Below are 17,120 nucleotides of genomic sequence, written 5' to 3'. Positions count from 1 at the left end.
ATCGTGCTGTCCCTTTGCGCTCGCCGTACAATGCGTTTGTTCGATCCAAGATGGCTGCGCTCAGGGGCAGAGTGGTCACAGAATGTCTTACAACATGTATGCTTCGACAAACAAGCACAGCGAACATTTCCACTCTTCCTATTGTTACGACAGGGAATAAGGTGAGTGTCGTTTTGTACTTTGTCAAGTCGCTCCCCAAAGTCCGCAACAACTTTGTACTTTACATGACATGACTTTGACAGAAGCATAGCATAGCATAGCTGAGGTTGTGTAGTTTAAAGCGGGCATTGAAAACAATTCAAAATAAACCAGTTAAAACATTAGGATTAATGTTCACAAAAAACCTTTCTCTGATTGTTGATTGGTTGATACATTTATCTGTTGCCTCACTTGCCTGGTAACACGGTGTCATGATCTGGATTATTATTTGTGTTCGATTTAATTTTAATTGATTATTAATTTTATTGATCAAACTGAATTAAAATGCAAAAAATAAGTACAAATAATATAAACTAAAATTATATTTTTCCCATCCTAACAACCTACCAGAATACTCTAGAAACCATGTATCAACACCCTTGAAACCATGTAGCAACACCATAGCAAACTGCACGTCCTTAAAACCTTCAAACTTTTAAAACCACTTTAAATGTAAAACCTTCAAACTTCAAGCTTTTCAAACTTTTTCAAACTCAACTTTAAAACTACTGGAATCGCAAAATGAATTGTGGTTTATTTGCCTGTACTGACATTCACATTTTCTATACTATATATTACAGTTAATCATATTCATAGTTATAGTTTTGTTAATATATTATGTAAGGGTCTAATTGTGTTGGGTGACTGTCAACAAGGTTTAGAACCACTGGCGTGGATATTCAAGAAAATTATATTTTTAATATTTTTTTATTCATTCATTCATTAAAAGATTTTTCTCCTTTTTTGCATTTTTCCTTTGTTCTAATCTAGTTAGTATCACTCTACAATCACTCTTGCAACAAAATAATTGTGATGTTCTTCATCTGTAAGTTGCATTATATAGCATTGTTTACTAGAAATGAATACATTTAAATATCCCGAACAGCCGTTTGATTGTAGTTTATAGCATTTATAAAAAGGTCTGTGTTTGATGCTGCAATCTGACTTTTTTCCTGACTTCTATCTTGTTGCAGTGGTTTGTACCGAGATCACATCTTCACACTGGCAGAGGAAGTAGGGGTCCTCTAGTTAGGGCACTTCTTGGGTGTCCTAATCATGGCCAGTTCCTGCTGGTCAGTGCTGTGTCAGTCAGACACAACAGCTCACAGGTGGGTTGCTAAAAGGGATTTTCTTTCAGTGACAGAGTTTCTACTCCATGAGTCCCTGATAAGACCAAGACCATTAAAATATGGTCTCAAGACCAAGTCAAAGTCTAGAGTACTAAAACATTAGTGCACATTAAATTTGTTTTGCACTAATCAGTTATTCCATAAGGTGGCAACATTAGCCTAGGATGTTGTTTCACAGTAGAAAACTTAACTCTATAGTGACATAACAACAAAACCCATATTGACATGTGCTTGTGGGAGAGGGTTATAAGATAGCCACAACTTGTTATTTTTATTGGCGGCAGTGGCTCAGTGGTTCATGTAGGTTGTCTACAAACCAGAAGGTTGGTGGTTCAATCCCCGGTTCCACCTGACCAAGTGTCGAAGTGTCCATGAGCAAGACACCTAACCCCAGCTGCTCCCGACGAGCTGGATGGCGCCTTACATGGCTGACATCGCCGTCGGTGTATGAATGGGTGAATGTGAGGCAAAAATGTAAAGCGCTTTGGATAAAAGCGCTATATAAATGCAGTCCATTTATTGGTCATAACTTCTAGAGAAAAATTACATTTTCTAAAGCGCATGTGTAGACAGACTGCGTTTGTGCATGCTATCAGATGTTGCAACAGTTTGGTTCCGGAAGTAAAACCTGATGATATTTTATATACCTTTAAAGCCAGGCCTGCTGTGAGCTGTGAGGTTGTTTAATTCATGGTATTTGCTTCTGCTGAAGCCGTCAGCATGCATGCATCTTTTCAGCTTCCTTTTAAAATAATGAAAATAATTCTGTTTAAACAGTGAAATTCCTGGTGGAAAAACTACATTACCCATGATGCTGTACAGAAAATTACGCCAATCAGAGCTCCAAAATAGCTCTTTAGCTCCGCCCACTCCCATGAAGCACTGCTTGTATGCATATTTTGCAATAAACTTAAAATATATTGTTTAGCCATATTATCAGTTTTATTTTTCTCCATCGTTTTTTAATTTCATTATACTGTTCACAATGCTTCATGGTCTTGTACCTTTGTCGTTTTGCTTCAAATTTTTTTGCTTCAAATCTAAGTAAAAAAAATCAAATCTTCATGGCTTATAACTCTTAAACGAATTCTATTTCAAAATCCCTATGGGAAAAAAATTATGAAAAAAAAAACCTTCCGAACCAGCCCTTTTACACTCTGTAGACTAGAGTATACTTTGAAACGCTAGTATATTTAAAGTATCCTTTGGGCATTATGCATTACTTTTTTTTACCCATTAATCTCAATTAGATCAAACCGATCCCTGGAGATCTTTTTGTGAATTGTCTTTTGTGATGTATTTCAACTGCTCAAGTATTTTGCTCATTTCACAGGCGATCGAAGCGGTTCAGAGCTTATCGACTGCAAGTGAAGCGGCATATGCTGCTCTATCTGTCCCGGTCTCCATTCCGAGTCCTGCTGCTGACCCCGCCCCTGCAGTCACACCACCAATCACAGAGCATGTGGCCGAGGCTCCTCTCACTGCATTGGATGTTCTGCAGGCAGCTGGAGCTGGAGCTGAAGCCAGCCTATCAGAGCTCGGCCTGTGCAACTACACACCTGTGGGCCTGATCCAGAATCTGCTTGAGTTTATGCATGTTGGCATTGGGCTGCCATGGTGGGGGGCCATTGTTGCAGGTAAATTAAATGTCACCAGTCTTCTATCTATCTATCTATCTATCTATCTATCTATCTATCCATCTATCCATCTATCCATCTATCTATCTATCTATCTATCTAGCTGTCTCTGTCTGTCTGTCTCTGTCTGTCTCTCATCTTTCGGTCTGTCTGTGTGTCTGTCTGTCTGTCTCTCATCTATCTATCTGTCTGTCTGTCTGTCTGTCTGTCATCCATTCGTCTATATGTATGTATCTGTCTGTCTGTCTGTCTATCATCTATCTATCTATCTATCTATCTATCTATCTATCTATCTATCTATCTATCTGTCTATCTATCTATCTATCTGTCTGTCTGTCTGTCTGTCTGTCTGTCTGTCTGTCTGTCTGTCGGTCTGTCGGTCTGTCTGTCTGTCCATCATCCATTTGTCTATATGTATGTATCTGTCTGTCTGTCTATCATCTATGTATCTGTCTGTCTGTCTGTCTATTATCTATCTATCTATCTGTCTGTCTGTCTGTCTGTCTGTCTGTCCGTCATCCATTCGTCTATATGTATCTGTCTGTCTGTCTATCATCTATGTATCTGTCTGTATGTCTATCATCTATCTATCTTTCTGTCTGTCTGTCTGTCGGTCTGTCGGTCTGTCGGTCTGTCTGTCTGTCTGTCTGTCTGTCTGTCTGTCTGTCTGTCTGTCTGTCTGTCTGTCCATCATCCATTTGTCTATATGTATGTATCTGTCTGTCTGTCTATCATCTATGTATCTGTCTGTCTGTCTGTCTATTATCTATCTATCTATCTATCTGTCTGTCTGTCTGTCTGTCTGTCTGTCTGTCTGTCTGTCTGTCTGTCTGTCTGTCCGTCATCCATTCGTCTATATGTATCTGTCTGTCTGTCTATCATCTATGTATCTGTCTGTATGTCTATCATCTATCTATCTATCTATCTATCTTTCTGTCTGTCTGTCTGTCTGTCTGTCTGTCTGTCTGTCTGTCGTATTTGTCTGTTCATTTTTATTATATATTTTTTTACCATAACTGTCTGTCTGTTTTGCTCAGGCACCATTGTTGCTCGGTGTATTGTGTTCCCGGTCATTGTAAAGGGACAGAGAGAGGCAGCCAAACTGAACAACGTCATGCCGGAAATGACAAAACTCACCAACCGCATGAATGAAGCCAAGCAGAGCGGTAACAAATTTGATTGTAAGTGTCTCATCTTTTCTGAACCATATTTTTTCTTCATTTATTGTCAGTGTGTAAATTACCTTTATCTCATCCATTGCTGCTTTTTTTCCCCTTTCCTCTGGTGTTCTCTATTTTGTTCTCTCATTTTAGTCCCCAAAACATAAAAATAAATAAAAAAATATTTTTAATTAAGAAGATTTTTTTCCTTTCTTCAGTTTCAAAGGCATATACTGACTTGATGATGTTTCAGAAGAAACATGATGTGAACCCTTTGCGTGGGTTCCTGGTGCCCTTGGTACAGGTCAGTTACTGTTAATGAGCATCTGATCGCTGTTTGGGTGTCAAGTTACTTGGGTAATCAGCTGCTGTTTAGTAGTCATGTTTATTTTTATCTCCTTCCTTTTCAGGCTCCAATCTTCGTCTCTTTCTTCATTGCCTTGCGTAAGATGGCTGATCTCCCTGTACCAAGTTTGCAGACTGGCGGCCTCTGGTGGTTCACAGATCTAACAGCATCTGATCCATTTTACATTCTGCCCATTGCTGTGACCGGCACTATGTTTGCCATCTTAGAGGTACATTAGTTAATTAAAAAAACGTATATGCATATTGTGACCAGGGATAAGTGTCACCATATGACCACTTCAGTATTTTCTTTTTTTTTTTTAAAGCTTTTAGATTTGTTTTGTAACTTACATAAAGCTATTGTATGTCTTCAATACTTGGAATATAGCCTTGGGTTGTATGGGCCATATTAAAGAGAGAGTTCACCCAAAAATGAAAATTATTCCATAATGGCTAATCCAGGCTCTATAATGGCAGGCATCCCAAAATTTGAAGCCCAAAAAAGTGCATCCATCCATTATAAAAGTACTCCACACAGCTACAGGGGGTTAATAAAGGTCTTCTGAAGTGGAGCAATGGGTTTATGTAAGAAAAATATCCATATTTATAACTTTTTTGGGCTGCCATTATAAGGCTTAAAAGATCAGGATTTTTTTTTTATTTAACTCAGATTGTATTAATATGAAAGAAGAAAGTAATTTTCACCTTGGATGACTAGAGAGTGAGTAAATCATGGCATAATAATTTTTGGTGAACAATCCTTTTTTTTGTTCTTTTTTTGGCCACATTTTTGAGTATTGCAACAATTCCAATTGTGTTTTTAGTTGGGAGCTGAATCTGGCGTAGACAACCCGAATCTGAAGGCCATGAAGACCGTCTTCAGGATCATGCCCTTTGTTATCCTCCCTCTGACGATTCACTTCCCCACGGTTAGTCCCTCGCTCTCTCTCTCGGCACGCAGTATTTGTTATAGGATCAGTATTCTCTTGTCGTGCTGTCCTAATTTCCCTCAGTGTCATGTGATCTGTGTGTTTTTCAGGCGGTGTTTACCTACTGGATGACCTCGAACCTCTTCTCGCTGGGTCAGGTGGCCCTGCTGAGGCACCCCGCAGTGAGACAGAAGCTCCGCATCCCAGAACGCATCACACACCCACCGTCGGCACTACCTCAGAACGAGGGTTTCATAGAAAGCGTCAAGAAAGGTGTGGATGGATTTAGCATTTTTCAGTCATCGTAGTATTTATTAATTTATTCACATTTTTAAAATTAAGCTTTAGTAATTTTGATATGTGCACTGTACATTTTTTTAGTGTATTTCTATATAGCTTTATATTTATTTAAATTTAAGTACTTCAACTTAAACATGTTTTTGACAGCAGCTCTTTGCAAGTGTAAATAGGAACTTTTCTGTTAAATGTGTTAGTGTTAAATGCTATCTATATACTATGTCTTTGCACCTCAGTCTATTGTAGTATATTATAAAACGGTTTGCAATAAGAAAAAATTTAGTGTAATGCTATTATATTTAGATCATAGATGCTGCTTTATTGGGACATAATTTGTCCTTTAAGTCCCAATCCTACACCTATTTCTAACACTTCCTGTTAAACAAAAAAATTGAGCCAGAACATGAGCTTTTTGCTCTAGTGTACATTTATTTTCATAGTTGCAAAGGTGACATTTCTACTTTTCACCATTTTTTAATTCTAATATTTAAATATATATTTTTTTCAGCCTTATTTTTAATTACCAAAAATGCTGTTTCATAGTTTTTGGCCCTGTTTACACCTGTTAGTAAGAGGCGTTTTTGTCAATCCGCTTTGTCAATGGACAACGTTTAATACAGGTGTAAACGGGGTCCACTTTCAACACTTTCAGAGATAGTTGAAAACATATTCAAACGGATTGACCTTATGGGAAGCGCGCTAGTCAGATGGGATCTAATTTCTTGTTGTTTGAAGTCCCAAGTTTAGTTTGAAGATGAAAAACGTACCAAGCACCATGTTCTCTCACATGCCTGCTTTTTAACACACTCACAGCGTTCTGCTGTCAGAGCAGAAATTAAAGATGATACTCTCCGTGTGTATTTCCCATCGTGTTCATATGCAAATTGCGTGAGCTTATTTCGTCCAGTAGATCAAAAGATCTGAAAAAGCTATACATTTACCTGCCCATTGACCCTCCCCTTGAAGAAATCAGGACAGAAGTGGTTGAAAGTGGACAAAAGAGATGGATTAAAACACCAGGTGTAAACGGGAACGTCTCCCTCGTTTACTAATGATCCGATCGACCAAAACATCTCAATACCATGTGTAAACAGGGGCTTAGTTGTATTTAACAACACAGAACAGGTTCTTCTCTCATCTTGTCCTTTGCCTGTCTTATACTCTCTATATAATGTTTCTGTATCTGTTCACCTCAGGATGGAAGAATGCCCAGTTGGCTCAGCAGCTGGAGGAGAGAGAAAGGAGGATTAAAGGACACCTGGATATGGCAGCCAAAGGTGAGGGTTCGCTCTATAGCTTTGTTTCAAAACCTACTTTTCCACATGGCTGGCCCGGACCAGTGACTGGTCCGACTTACTCGTTTAATTCGCGCCAAAAAAAAAAATGCTTGTATTGCACGTAATTTTACTAATTACTGCAGGTTTTTGTGCTCATGCCAAAAGTGAATCACACCACTGGAGCGCACAAGCCACCTCTCAGTCTCAAACAGCTTGTGTTACCTAAATGAGTGGCATATGCTGACAGACATATGCTGTCTTTTATAATTCTTAGAAAGAAAATGGGAATTTTCAGAAAAATCGGAAAATTGCAATCGGTGCATCTCTACTCTCTGTCTACTGCCTTCATTATCTTTTAGAAGCTAGGGTGTCAGAGAGATTTGTTTTGTTTTTTGTAATGCGTTTGAAAGCTGTATCTGATGCTCATCAAAGGGTAATTTATTTGATCAAAAATACAGTAATAATAGTAATATTTAAAGGGGGGGGTGAAATGCTGTTTCATGCATACTGAGCTTTTTACACTGTGAAAGACTTGGATTCCCATCCTATATAAGTTGGACGTTTAATGGAGTATTTCTGTGTCAAAAATACTCCTTCCGGTTTCTCACAAGTTTCGGAGAGATTTAGTTTTTTTTCGTGTATGGGTCCGCTTGACGTCAATGGGTCGGAATAGCCTTGTATGGGCCGTACGGGCTCTTCTCCCGGAAGGGTGCGCGCGCGCAAGAGCGACCGGATCAGAGCGAGTCAGCGAGAGAGCAAATGCAAGCCGCTCATAAACGCTGCGCTCACTGTCTCAGGACTTCATCAAACCAACAACGTCACCAAAGAAGTGTGTTTTTGATGGAGTGGGGCCGATAAAGGTTCACGATCGTGTTTTGGAAGCAGATGGTGAGTAAAACTGCTTCAAATGTCTGTTGTTGGCTATCGTCGCGTAAGTAAACATCAGTAAACAACACGATCGTATCACGTTAGTTAATTTATCAATGGAGCATGCGATATATGGTGTGTGTTTAAATACATTTGTTTAGCTGACCACTATAGGTGTCTGTTTGTTTATTGTAAAACCACCCAAACATAACGTTAAACTTAGGGGACGTTCACACAAAGCACATTCAAATGCGCTACTCCATTGTTTTTCTTTGTAACACTATAACACAGTCTGACGTGCAAAACCGTTTTGCTTGCTACTGCTAAGGTTTAGTCGCATACAATAGTCCATAAACCGAATCATGTCCTCATAAACTGCGAGTAAAGACACACAAATGTTGACAGGCCACTAAATACAGTACATACCACAGAGACGGACGTCCTGCTGTTGCTGTTTCTCCTGTTCAATTTATTTCAGCCTCCGGATCCGATTCTGGATTATATCTGTATTAGTTGAATCTGATTGATAGCCATGGTTTATTTACAGTAACGTTTTCTTTTCCACGCTTAATGCTCTCGTGCAGTAGCGCGCGCTCGTCATTCTTTAGCTCCGCCCACACGATACGCCTCCAGCCGCTCGTTTTTTTCCGGAAAGACTCGGTACAGCCTATCTTTCTTTTATAAATATAATAAAACTAAAGACTTTTCGGAGATATGAAGGATGCAATACTACTCTATAGGTACTCAAGATTGACTGAAACTGAGTGCCCCCCCCCCCCAAATTTAAAATTAAAAAAAATGTCAGTTCTTTATTTGAATATAATTTGAAATGTAATTTATTCCTGTGATCAATGTCATGTCTTCAGTGTCACTTGATCCTTCAGAAATCATTCTGATGATTTGCTGCTCAAGAAACATTTATTATCATCAATGTTGATGATGCTTGCCATTCACAATTGTCTTTTATTTCTGCACTCTCCAAGGTCCCCTGAGGCAGACATTTACCCATAACCCCCTTCAGCAGTCAGCAGCACCAATGTCAACAGGAAAATCGAGTAGTCCGAAGCAAGACAAGAAAAGACCCTGGGAAGAGACGATTGGCTAACACCTCAATAAAGAATGTTGCGATCGCGTTGTACATATATGTAATGAGAAGGACTAAGGGATGGGTGGTAATATTAAGAAGACTAAATATCACATTTGATGTGTTGTGCTGTTTTCTTGCCATTAAAGAGCAATATTATTGCCTTACCACCCTCTCCATTCATTTACAGTCTGTTTTCATTCATACACACACACAAATGTATCTCACGCTTGTAGTTTAAAAGCACATCCAAAGCACAGACATATAATGACAGAGATGATTTTAAGATCCCAACATGAATATCATGATTAATACACAGGTTTTGCATTGTTTGCCCTTTTATTAAGTATATTTTTAGTCTTATTCAACTAGTTATTTATCACAAATCCATAATAACACTGTCATTTCAGTCTTTACAAAAATAAGAACAATACTGCTGTTGATATTCAGATATAAACTTGTAAAGATAAAAAATGCTGTAGTGGTGATTCCTTCAAAAATAGATGTTTCATTGGGCGTTCAGTGTACAAGCATCTAAGCTTATGTTAAATTAATATGTGCAAGATTGATTTAGGTTTAGTTTTAAAGCTATGGTACAAATGTCTATATAATATTTCCTCTGTTATCAGTGCTATCATTTCATCATCTCACCAACCGCTGTCCAAAGGTAGTTTCGTCTCACTTTCTCCCCCGGTCTCACAGACAAGGCTTCAGCTAGTCCCAGACTAAAACGCTGTTTTAACTGAGAGCAACTTGCCCTGGTGGTGGTATATCTCAAAATATGTCAGAGCCATTGTTTTGTCTCAAGATGCACACCAGTAATGTTTATAAAAATGAATGCTTAATCTAAACCCTGCCATGAAACCAGGCAAAGGAGTTAGTTTACTGGTCCCCATCAAACCAGCATTCAAAATGCAGCTCTTCTACATAAATATTTCTAATAAATATAAAGGACTCTAAAATGATAACTCCAAATCAGTGTAAAACTAGGTTAATCACATCAGCAGCTTGTGTATTGCATGTCCAGGTTTAGTTTTCTTGTCAGTGCATCGTCCTCTTCTACTCTGCCTTTACATCGTCGGTGTCCATCTCCGTAAGAACGCAGTAGCACACCTTCTGTATGATTAAGCCTGAAGATGCTGGTGAAAGGGGCATAAAAATAGATGCATAAGTATTGGGAGTTATATCCAGTTTTAACTCTGTAAACCTAAACCACTACGTTAGCAGAAGACGTACCGATAAACTTGCGGAGCCACATTGGTCTCCGCGTGGCGGGTAGATGGCAGCACAGGAAGTAGACAGGAACTCCCGATAAGGCAATGCCAATGCCGATTAATGAGTTGATTGTGTCGCTGTATAAAGGCACCACCACAAGAAATACAGTGCAGAGGCAGAATATAATTGGGAAGAAGAGGCTGAGCTGAAAAAAAAAGAAAGAAGGTAAGATAAATGAGAGTTTTTACTTTTTCAAGGAACTCTTTTGATGCTCAGTGACCAACTGTCAACTATTTTAACCACGTTTGAAACAATAAATGCCTTTCCAATCTGATATGTGATGGGAAAAGGGAGTAGAGTGAGTTCGGCAATGGGGCAGATTCGAACTCGGGTCAATTTGCGTCAACTTTTTGTCTTGCGCCTTACTCCTACGTATTGTTAAATTAAAGAATATATAACAAATAAAACTTGGAAGTATGAAAATGTGTATTTTATGATGTATTAATATATTAAAGTTACCTTGATAAAAAAAATTGCAGTAATTGTTATTACATATATCTGTGCACATCATAATTTTCTTACAATTCACGTGCTCTCATAATCTTTAATCACAAAAACTTCCCCCTCCCTCTTCCGTAATTTCTTCTCTTCTCTGATGATGTGTTCGCTGGCATGAGGGCGGAGCAACCTGTCACTCACCTGAGATCCACCAATAGCAAACCACAACCATCCAATCATAGACAAAATCAATTCTCCCCATACATTTTTTCCTGATTTGAGAAGCTGAATTAGGCTTCGTCCCGTCTTTTTAGTCTGTCTGTGTGTTGAGTTCTTCAATTCGCTGCCGCAGCAGTGCCGAGCAGAGCGCACGTCAGAAGCAGAGGTGTGTGTGTGTGTGTGTGTGTCTGTGTGTGTGTCTGTGTGTGTGTGTGTGTGTCTGTGTGTGTGTGTGTGTGTGTGTGTGTGTGTGTCTGTGTGTGTGTCTGTGTGTGTCTGTGTGTGTGTCTGTGTGTGTGTGTGTGTCTGTGTGTGTGTGTGTGTCTGTGTGTGTGTGTGTGTGTGTGTGTGTGTGTGTGTGTGTGTGTGTGTGTGTGTGTGTGTGTGTGTGTGTGTGTGTGTCTGTGTGTCTGTGTGTGTCTGTGTCTGTGTGTGTGTGTGTGTCTCTGTGTGTGTGTGTGTGTGTGTGTGTGTGTGTGTGTGTGTGTGAATCTGAGCCTCATTGGTCTGTCACCGCTCGTCAATGTCAAGAAAACCAATCAAATCAGAGCAGGCGGGCTTTATGTTCACACCATAGACTAAAAAAGAAACTGCTGAGGCCATGAGAGTGAATTTTAGCAGCGCAACTCGACAACGTAAAGAGAGAAATGTAAGCAGTTGAAATAAACATTTATGTTTGACAGCTGCTGCTTCAAGTTAGAAATGTTAAACTATAGACAAAAATATTCAGGCAAATTAATAATCATTTGTCTAATTTCGTCATTTTGAGTTAAAAATATGCCTATATGATTCATAATAGGCCTAATTAAAGAAACAAGAAATATTAACAAAGCCATTTTCATCAGATTAGGCATATTGATAATGAATCTGTTTATATTGTAAATTAATATAATTCCATTTGTAACCTTCAGTTGCCTAAATAAAAAAAATATTTTTTCAGTATTGGGCATATTAGTAATGAAGGTGTTTATATAGTGAATTAATTCAATAAACTTAAACTTTAATAAACAGTACCTAAATTAACATGTCTAAGAAAATGATTCATAAAACAAATAAATATCAGTATGTTAATATGTAAACCATATTTTTACTTTCTTCACTGACAAAAATGGAAAAACTAGTCTATATCAGTCAAAGCTCAGCGTTATGAGAGGAAGAGACGGGCAAGATAAAAACAGAAAGAGAGATGTGGAGATAAGAAAGACAAATAATCTACTGCTCAGTGACATGGTTTTCAAGCTATTGTTATCTTATTTTTTGGCCTTCAGAACATCTTAAAATGCACAAATGTAGATCATAGAATTCAAATATTCTTGGGGGACCATGCCCCCGAACCCCCACATTTGGGATCTTGGTGATTATAAACCTGCCTACATTATTTGGTATGATTAATGCAAGTATGCTACAATATGGCCATGCAATAAGGTATTAATATTAGCTTTATACGTAATAATTAACAGCCAATATCCTGGGTATGCATGTTAGTAAACTACTAGTTAGCAGGGGCGTGGGACTGGGGGGATAAAGGGTACTGAGTAACCAGGGCCCGAGGCGGGGGGGGGGGGGGGGGGGGGGGCCTTAGAAGTCAGTTTTCTATACATACACATACATGGTACGGGGGCCCAGCAAGATGGTTTGTACCCAGGGCCCAAAATTTGGTGCTACGCCCCTGCTAGTTAATAGCACAATTTGGACCCCAAACTAAAGTGTGATTTTTTTTTCGATAGGCTACCCTCAAAGGGGGCTAAGCTCCCCTAAAATGAAAATCCTAAAAACGCCCCTGTGTACAATCATTCAAAATACGCTGCAGAGCTAAAGTCTAAGATGACTACAACACCAGAATGCAAAAGATTGACAATTGCAACTTTTTTTTTTATCATACTTGCAACTTTATATCTCACAACTGCAACATTCTAGCCAGGCTATATCACAATTGCAACTTTATATCTCACAGTGAGATTTTACACCATGATTTTATTGATTTTAAACTTGTTACCTTTAGTGGTCGTGTTCTCTCCGGTTGTTTCCATCGCAGGTACAGCTGTCCCAGGATAGACAGACCCACAAAGAACCAGTAGCTGAAGCTGTAGTAGTTGATCAGTTTAAAGACGTCCTCCACACACAGATACACAAGAGCCATGGCTCCCTGTCACACAACAAGACCTTTGAGAATACTGCACATTTATAGACACAATGACTTATATGGACTCACATGATTGAAACACAACAAAAGTATATAAAACAGCATATTGTGACACACAAATGGACATGATGGGAACTGACATTGAAGAGTAGGGCGGGGATGGGGGTGTAGCGGGTGACATGAATCATGCACAGGTAGTCTGGCAGGTGGCCCTCTCTGGAGCCCACGAAGAACAGCCTGAGAGGAGATATTTGTGAATGAGAAGCGAGCTGAGACTGAAGTTAAGAAGGAAAATGGGGTTTGAGAGGGAATAATGTGGCGAATCAGACACTGGTCGTGCTACATGTGATAGCACTCACCTTGATGCAGCCACTATTGATGCATTTAATCCTCCAAAGCAGGAGAAGGCGACAGCGACCGGTATTGTCCAGTTGAAATACCCAAAAACTAGGTCTGCAAATGTCTGTGAATGAAAACTTTAATTAGCCCAGGAACTCAGTAGAATAGCCAAAAGAAATGATTCAAGCTTAAAAGGTTAGTTCACCCAAAAATGAATTTTATGTCATTATTGACTTACCCTAATGTCGTTCCACACCCGTAAGACCTCCGTTCATCTTCAGAACACAGTTTAAGATGTTTTATATTTTAGTCCGAGAGCGTATGCAAGTGTATGCACACTGTACTGTCCATGTCCAGAAAGGGAATAAAAACATCATCAGAGTAGTCCATATGAGACATCAGTTAGTTCATGAGAATCTCTTGAAGCAAAAATAACAAAAACTACGACTTTATTCAGCATTGTCTTCTCTTTCTTGTTTGTGTTCAATCCCCAAATAAAGATTCAAATGGTTATAAATCAGCGTATTGATTCATGATTCGGATCGCGTGTCAAACTGCTAAACTGCTGAAATCACGTGACATTGGCGATCCGAATCATGAATCAATACGCTGATTCATAACGCTCAAATCTTTATTTGGGTACTTAACACAAACAAGGAAGAGAAGATAATGCTGAATAAAGTCGTAGTTTTTGATATTTTTGGACCAAAATGTATTTTCGATGCTTCAAGAGATTCTAATAACCTAACTGATGTCTCATATGGACTACTCTGAGGATGTTTTTATTCCATTTCTGGACATGGACAGTATAGTGTGCATACACTTGCATACGCTCTCAGACTAAATATAAAATATCTTAAACTGTGTTCTGAAGATGAACGGAGGTCTTACGGGTGTGGAACGACTTTAGGGTAAGTCATTGATGACATCAATTACATTTTTGGGTGAACTAACCCTTTAATAATTGCAGCTTAGTACGGCTTTCCTCTTTCTTTTCATTTTTACTGTACACTACTGTTTTTGGGTCAGTACGGTGTTGTTTTTTTGGATTAACACTTTTATTCAGTGAGGATGCATTATACTGATCAAAAGGTACAGTAAATATATTCAATTAGAATATAAATGCTCTTTTTTTCTATTCAAGAAAGTACCCAAAATGTATATATTTATACCCAATGTATCATGGTTTCCATAAAAATATTAAGAAGATACATTTCTGTTTCTTGAGAGCAAATTATCATATTGGAATGATTTCTGAAGGTGACACTGAAGACTGGAGTAATGATGCTGTGCCATCACTGGAATAACTTATATTTTAAAATATATTCAAACAGAAAACTATTAATTTAAAGGTGGAATAATATTCCATAAAATTGCAGTTTTTACTGTATTTATGATCAAATAGCCATAAATAGCCATAAATAGTATTTATGAGCCAAAGAGCATTCTTTTTTGAAGCATTAAAAATATTAATAAGTCGAAAAGCTAAGTTAAAGTGATAGTTCACCCAAAAATGAAAATGTGATGTTTTTCTGCTCAACATGTAGGTGTGTTTGCTTCTTCAGTAGAACACGAATGAAGATTTTTAACTCAAACCGTTGCTGTGCCAGTCGTATAATGCATGTCAATGGGGTGTTTTCTATGAGAGTAAAAAACACAGACATATAAATCCAAATTAAACCATGTGGCTCGTGACGACACAATGATGACTTAAGACACAGAACGATCGGTTTCTATGAAAAACCCAACAGTCTTTATATTATTTTACCTCATATCAGACGAATCTCATCTAGTTTTCCCCAGCGCCATTACTTTTGCTAAAGAAGGTCAAAATACCAAAAAGGCATGATCATATTTATAAACATATATATATATATATATATATATATATAGAGAGAGAGAGAGAGAGAGAGAGAGAGAGAGAGAGAGAGAGAGAGAGAGAGAGAGATACCTCATTAGTGCCGGCACAGATTGGTCGAATGAATCTACGTAAATATTCTATGATCAAGGCGGTATTTTGACCTTATTCATTAGAAGTAATGGCACTAAAAAAATAACATAAACACTGTTGGGTTTTTCATAGAAACCGATCGTTTCGTGTCTTCAGACATCAATGTGTCGTCACAGGGTTTAATATGGATTCGTATGTCTGTGTTTTTTTACCCATACACCCCATTCACCCCATTATACGACTGGCGCAGCAACGGTTGGAGTTAAAAATCTTCATTTGTGTTCTACTGAAGAAACAAACACACCTACATGTTGGATGCCCTGGTGGTAATCAGATAAACGTCACATTTTCATTTTTGGGTGAACTATCCCTTTTAAAAAAAAAAGCTAATAAATGAATCTGTCCCACCATGTTTGACTACCAGCAGGGATGAGGACTCACCACAGCCACAGCGTCACTGTCCAGGATGGCAGGAATGGGCAGGACTGTATAGTATGCCAGATTGGTAAGAATGTAGATCACTGTGACAATGGGCATGGAGATGGCAATGGCAAGTGGGAGATTTCTGCAAAAATAAATAAATAAATAAACCACTAGAGGGCAGCAGAATGCATTAATGTCCATATAATACCTGCCATTTATACAGTCTACAACTCTCCAAGCTTGTAGAGCAACTCACCCAGTCAAAAAAATGCAATGCCTAATTCTGACAAATGTCCACAGATATATTGTTTATGTATGCAGTAGATCAGGGGTGTCCAGTCCTGCTCCTGGAGGGCCACAGAGTTCAGCTCCAACCCCAATTAAACACACCTGACCCAGCTAATCAAGCTCTTACTAGGCATACCAGAAACTTCCACCCAGCTAAACTCTGCAGGACAGTACCGCGTTTGGAGTTCATATTCTATGCATATTGGTGGTGATGATCTTTTTCTTGTAATAATGACAGCTTCTGAACATCTCATTCTAGACTTTATCAACACAGAGTAGTTCTTTCTACCCGGAGGCCCAAATGGAGAGGTGCTTGGATAGTTTGTGTGACGGAAGGATTAAGAGAAGCTCTTGTCACATGATGGACCTGAACATCCCACAAAAAGGCATGTGACAAATCACATGTTTAAACATTCAGTAAATCGGGTGTATCAAAGAAAAAAGCCTTTAAAACAGGTAAACCCTAGATAGATAGATAGATAGATAGATAGATAGATAGATAGATAGATAGATAGATAGATAGATAGATAGATAGACAGACAGACAGACAGACAGACAGACAGACAGACAGACAGACAGACAGACAGACAGACAAACAGATAGACAGATAGATAGATAGATAGATAGATAGATAGATAGATAGATAGATAGATAGATAGATAGATAGATAGATAGATAGATAGATAGATAGATAGATAGATAGATAGATAGATAGATAGATGGCAGACATACAGATGATAGATAGATAGATAGATAGATAGATAGATAGATAGATAGATAGATAGATAGATAGATAGATAGATAGATAGATAGATAGATAGATTGATAGATAGATAGATAGATAGATAGATAGATAGATAGATAGATAGATAGATAGATAGATAGATAGATAGATAGATAGATGGATGGATGGATGGATGGCAGACATACAGATGACAGATAGATGGATGGATGGATGGATGGATGGATGGATGGATGGTTGGATGGATGAATGGATGGATCAGTGGGTGGGTGGATGGATGGATGCATGGATGGATGGGTGGATGGATCAGTGGATGATGGATAGATGGATGGATGGATCAGTGGGTGGATAGATGGATTGATGGATCAGTGGATGGAT

General features: G+C 38.5%; 2 protein-coding genes across 2 annotated transcripts in view; one reads left to right on the top strand and one right to left on the bottom strand.

Annotated features, from left to right (window-relative positions):
- On the top strand, positions 1-9,091 carry oxa1l (OXA1L mitochondrial inner membrane protein). Its single transcript, XM_067445645.1, has 10 exons — positions 1-161; positions 1,173-1,307; positions 2,662-2,965; positions 4,003-4,146; positions 4,344-4,429; positions 4,536-4,700; positions 5,295-5,399; positions 5,510-5,672; positions 6,893-6,973; positions 8,824-9,091. The coding sequence occupies exons 1-10, from the start codon at positions 51-53 to the stop codon at positions 8,943-8,945; spliced, it is 1,416 nt and encodes a 471-aa protein (XP_067301746.1). The 5' UTR covers positions 1-50; the 3' UTR covers positions 8,946-9,091.
- A 120-nt stretch (positions 9,092-9,211) lies between these two features.
- Positions 9,212-17,120, bottom strand: part of slc7a7 (solute carrier family 7 member 7) — a 21,552-nt gene continuing 13,643 nt past the window's right edge. The window contains exons 5-10 of the mRNA XM_067445672.1: positions 15,731-15,854; positions 13,359-13,462; positions 13,140-13,236; positions 12,853-13,002; positions 10,161-10,344; positions 9,212-10,063 (exon numbers count right to left, since the gene is read on the bottom strand). Coding sequence (XP_067301773.1) covers positions 9,984-10,063; positions 10,161-10,344; positions 12,853-13,002; positions 13,140-13,236; positions 13,359-13,462; positions 15,731-15,854 — 739 coding nt within the window. The 3' untranslated portion in view covers positions 9,212-9,983. The remainder of the gene's footprint in view (positions 10,064-10,160; positions 10,345-12,852; positions 13,003-13,139; positions 13,237-13,358; positions 13,463-15,730; positions 15,855-17,120) is intronic.

This window comes from Pseudorasbora parva, chromosome 1 (genome assembly GCF_024679245.1).
Source record: "Pseudorasbora parva isolate DD20220531a chromosome 1, ASM2467924v1, whole genome shotgun sequence".
Taxonomy (NCBI): Eukaryota; Metazoa; Chordata; class Actinopteri; order Cypriniformes; family Gobionidae; genus Pseudorasbora; species Pseudorasbora parva.
Note: the sequence above shows the minus strand (reverse complement) of the source record. Positions and strands in the feature narration are given on the sequence as shown.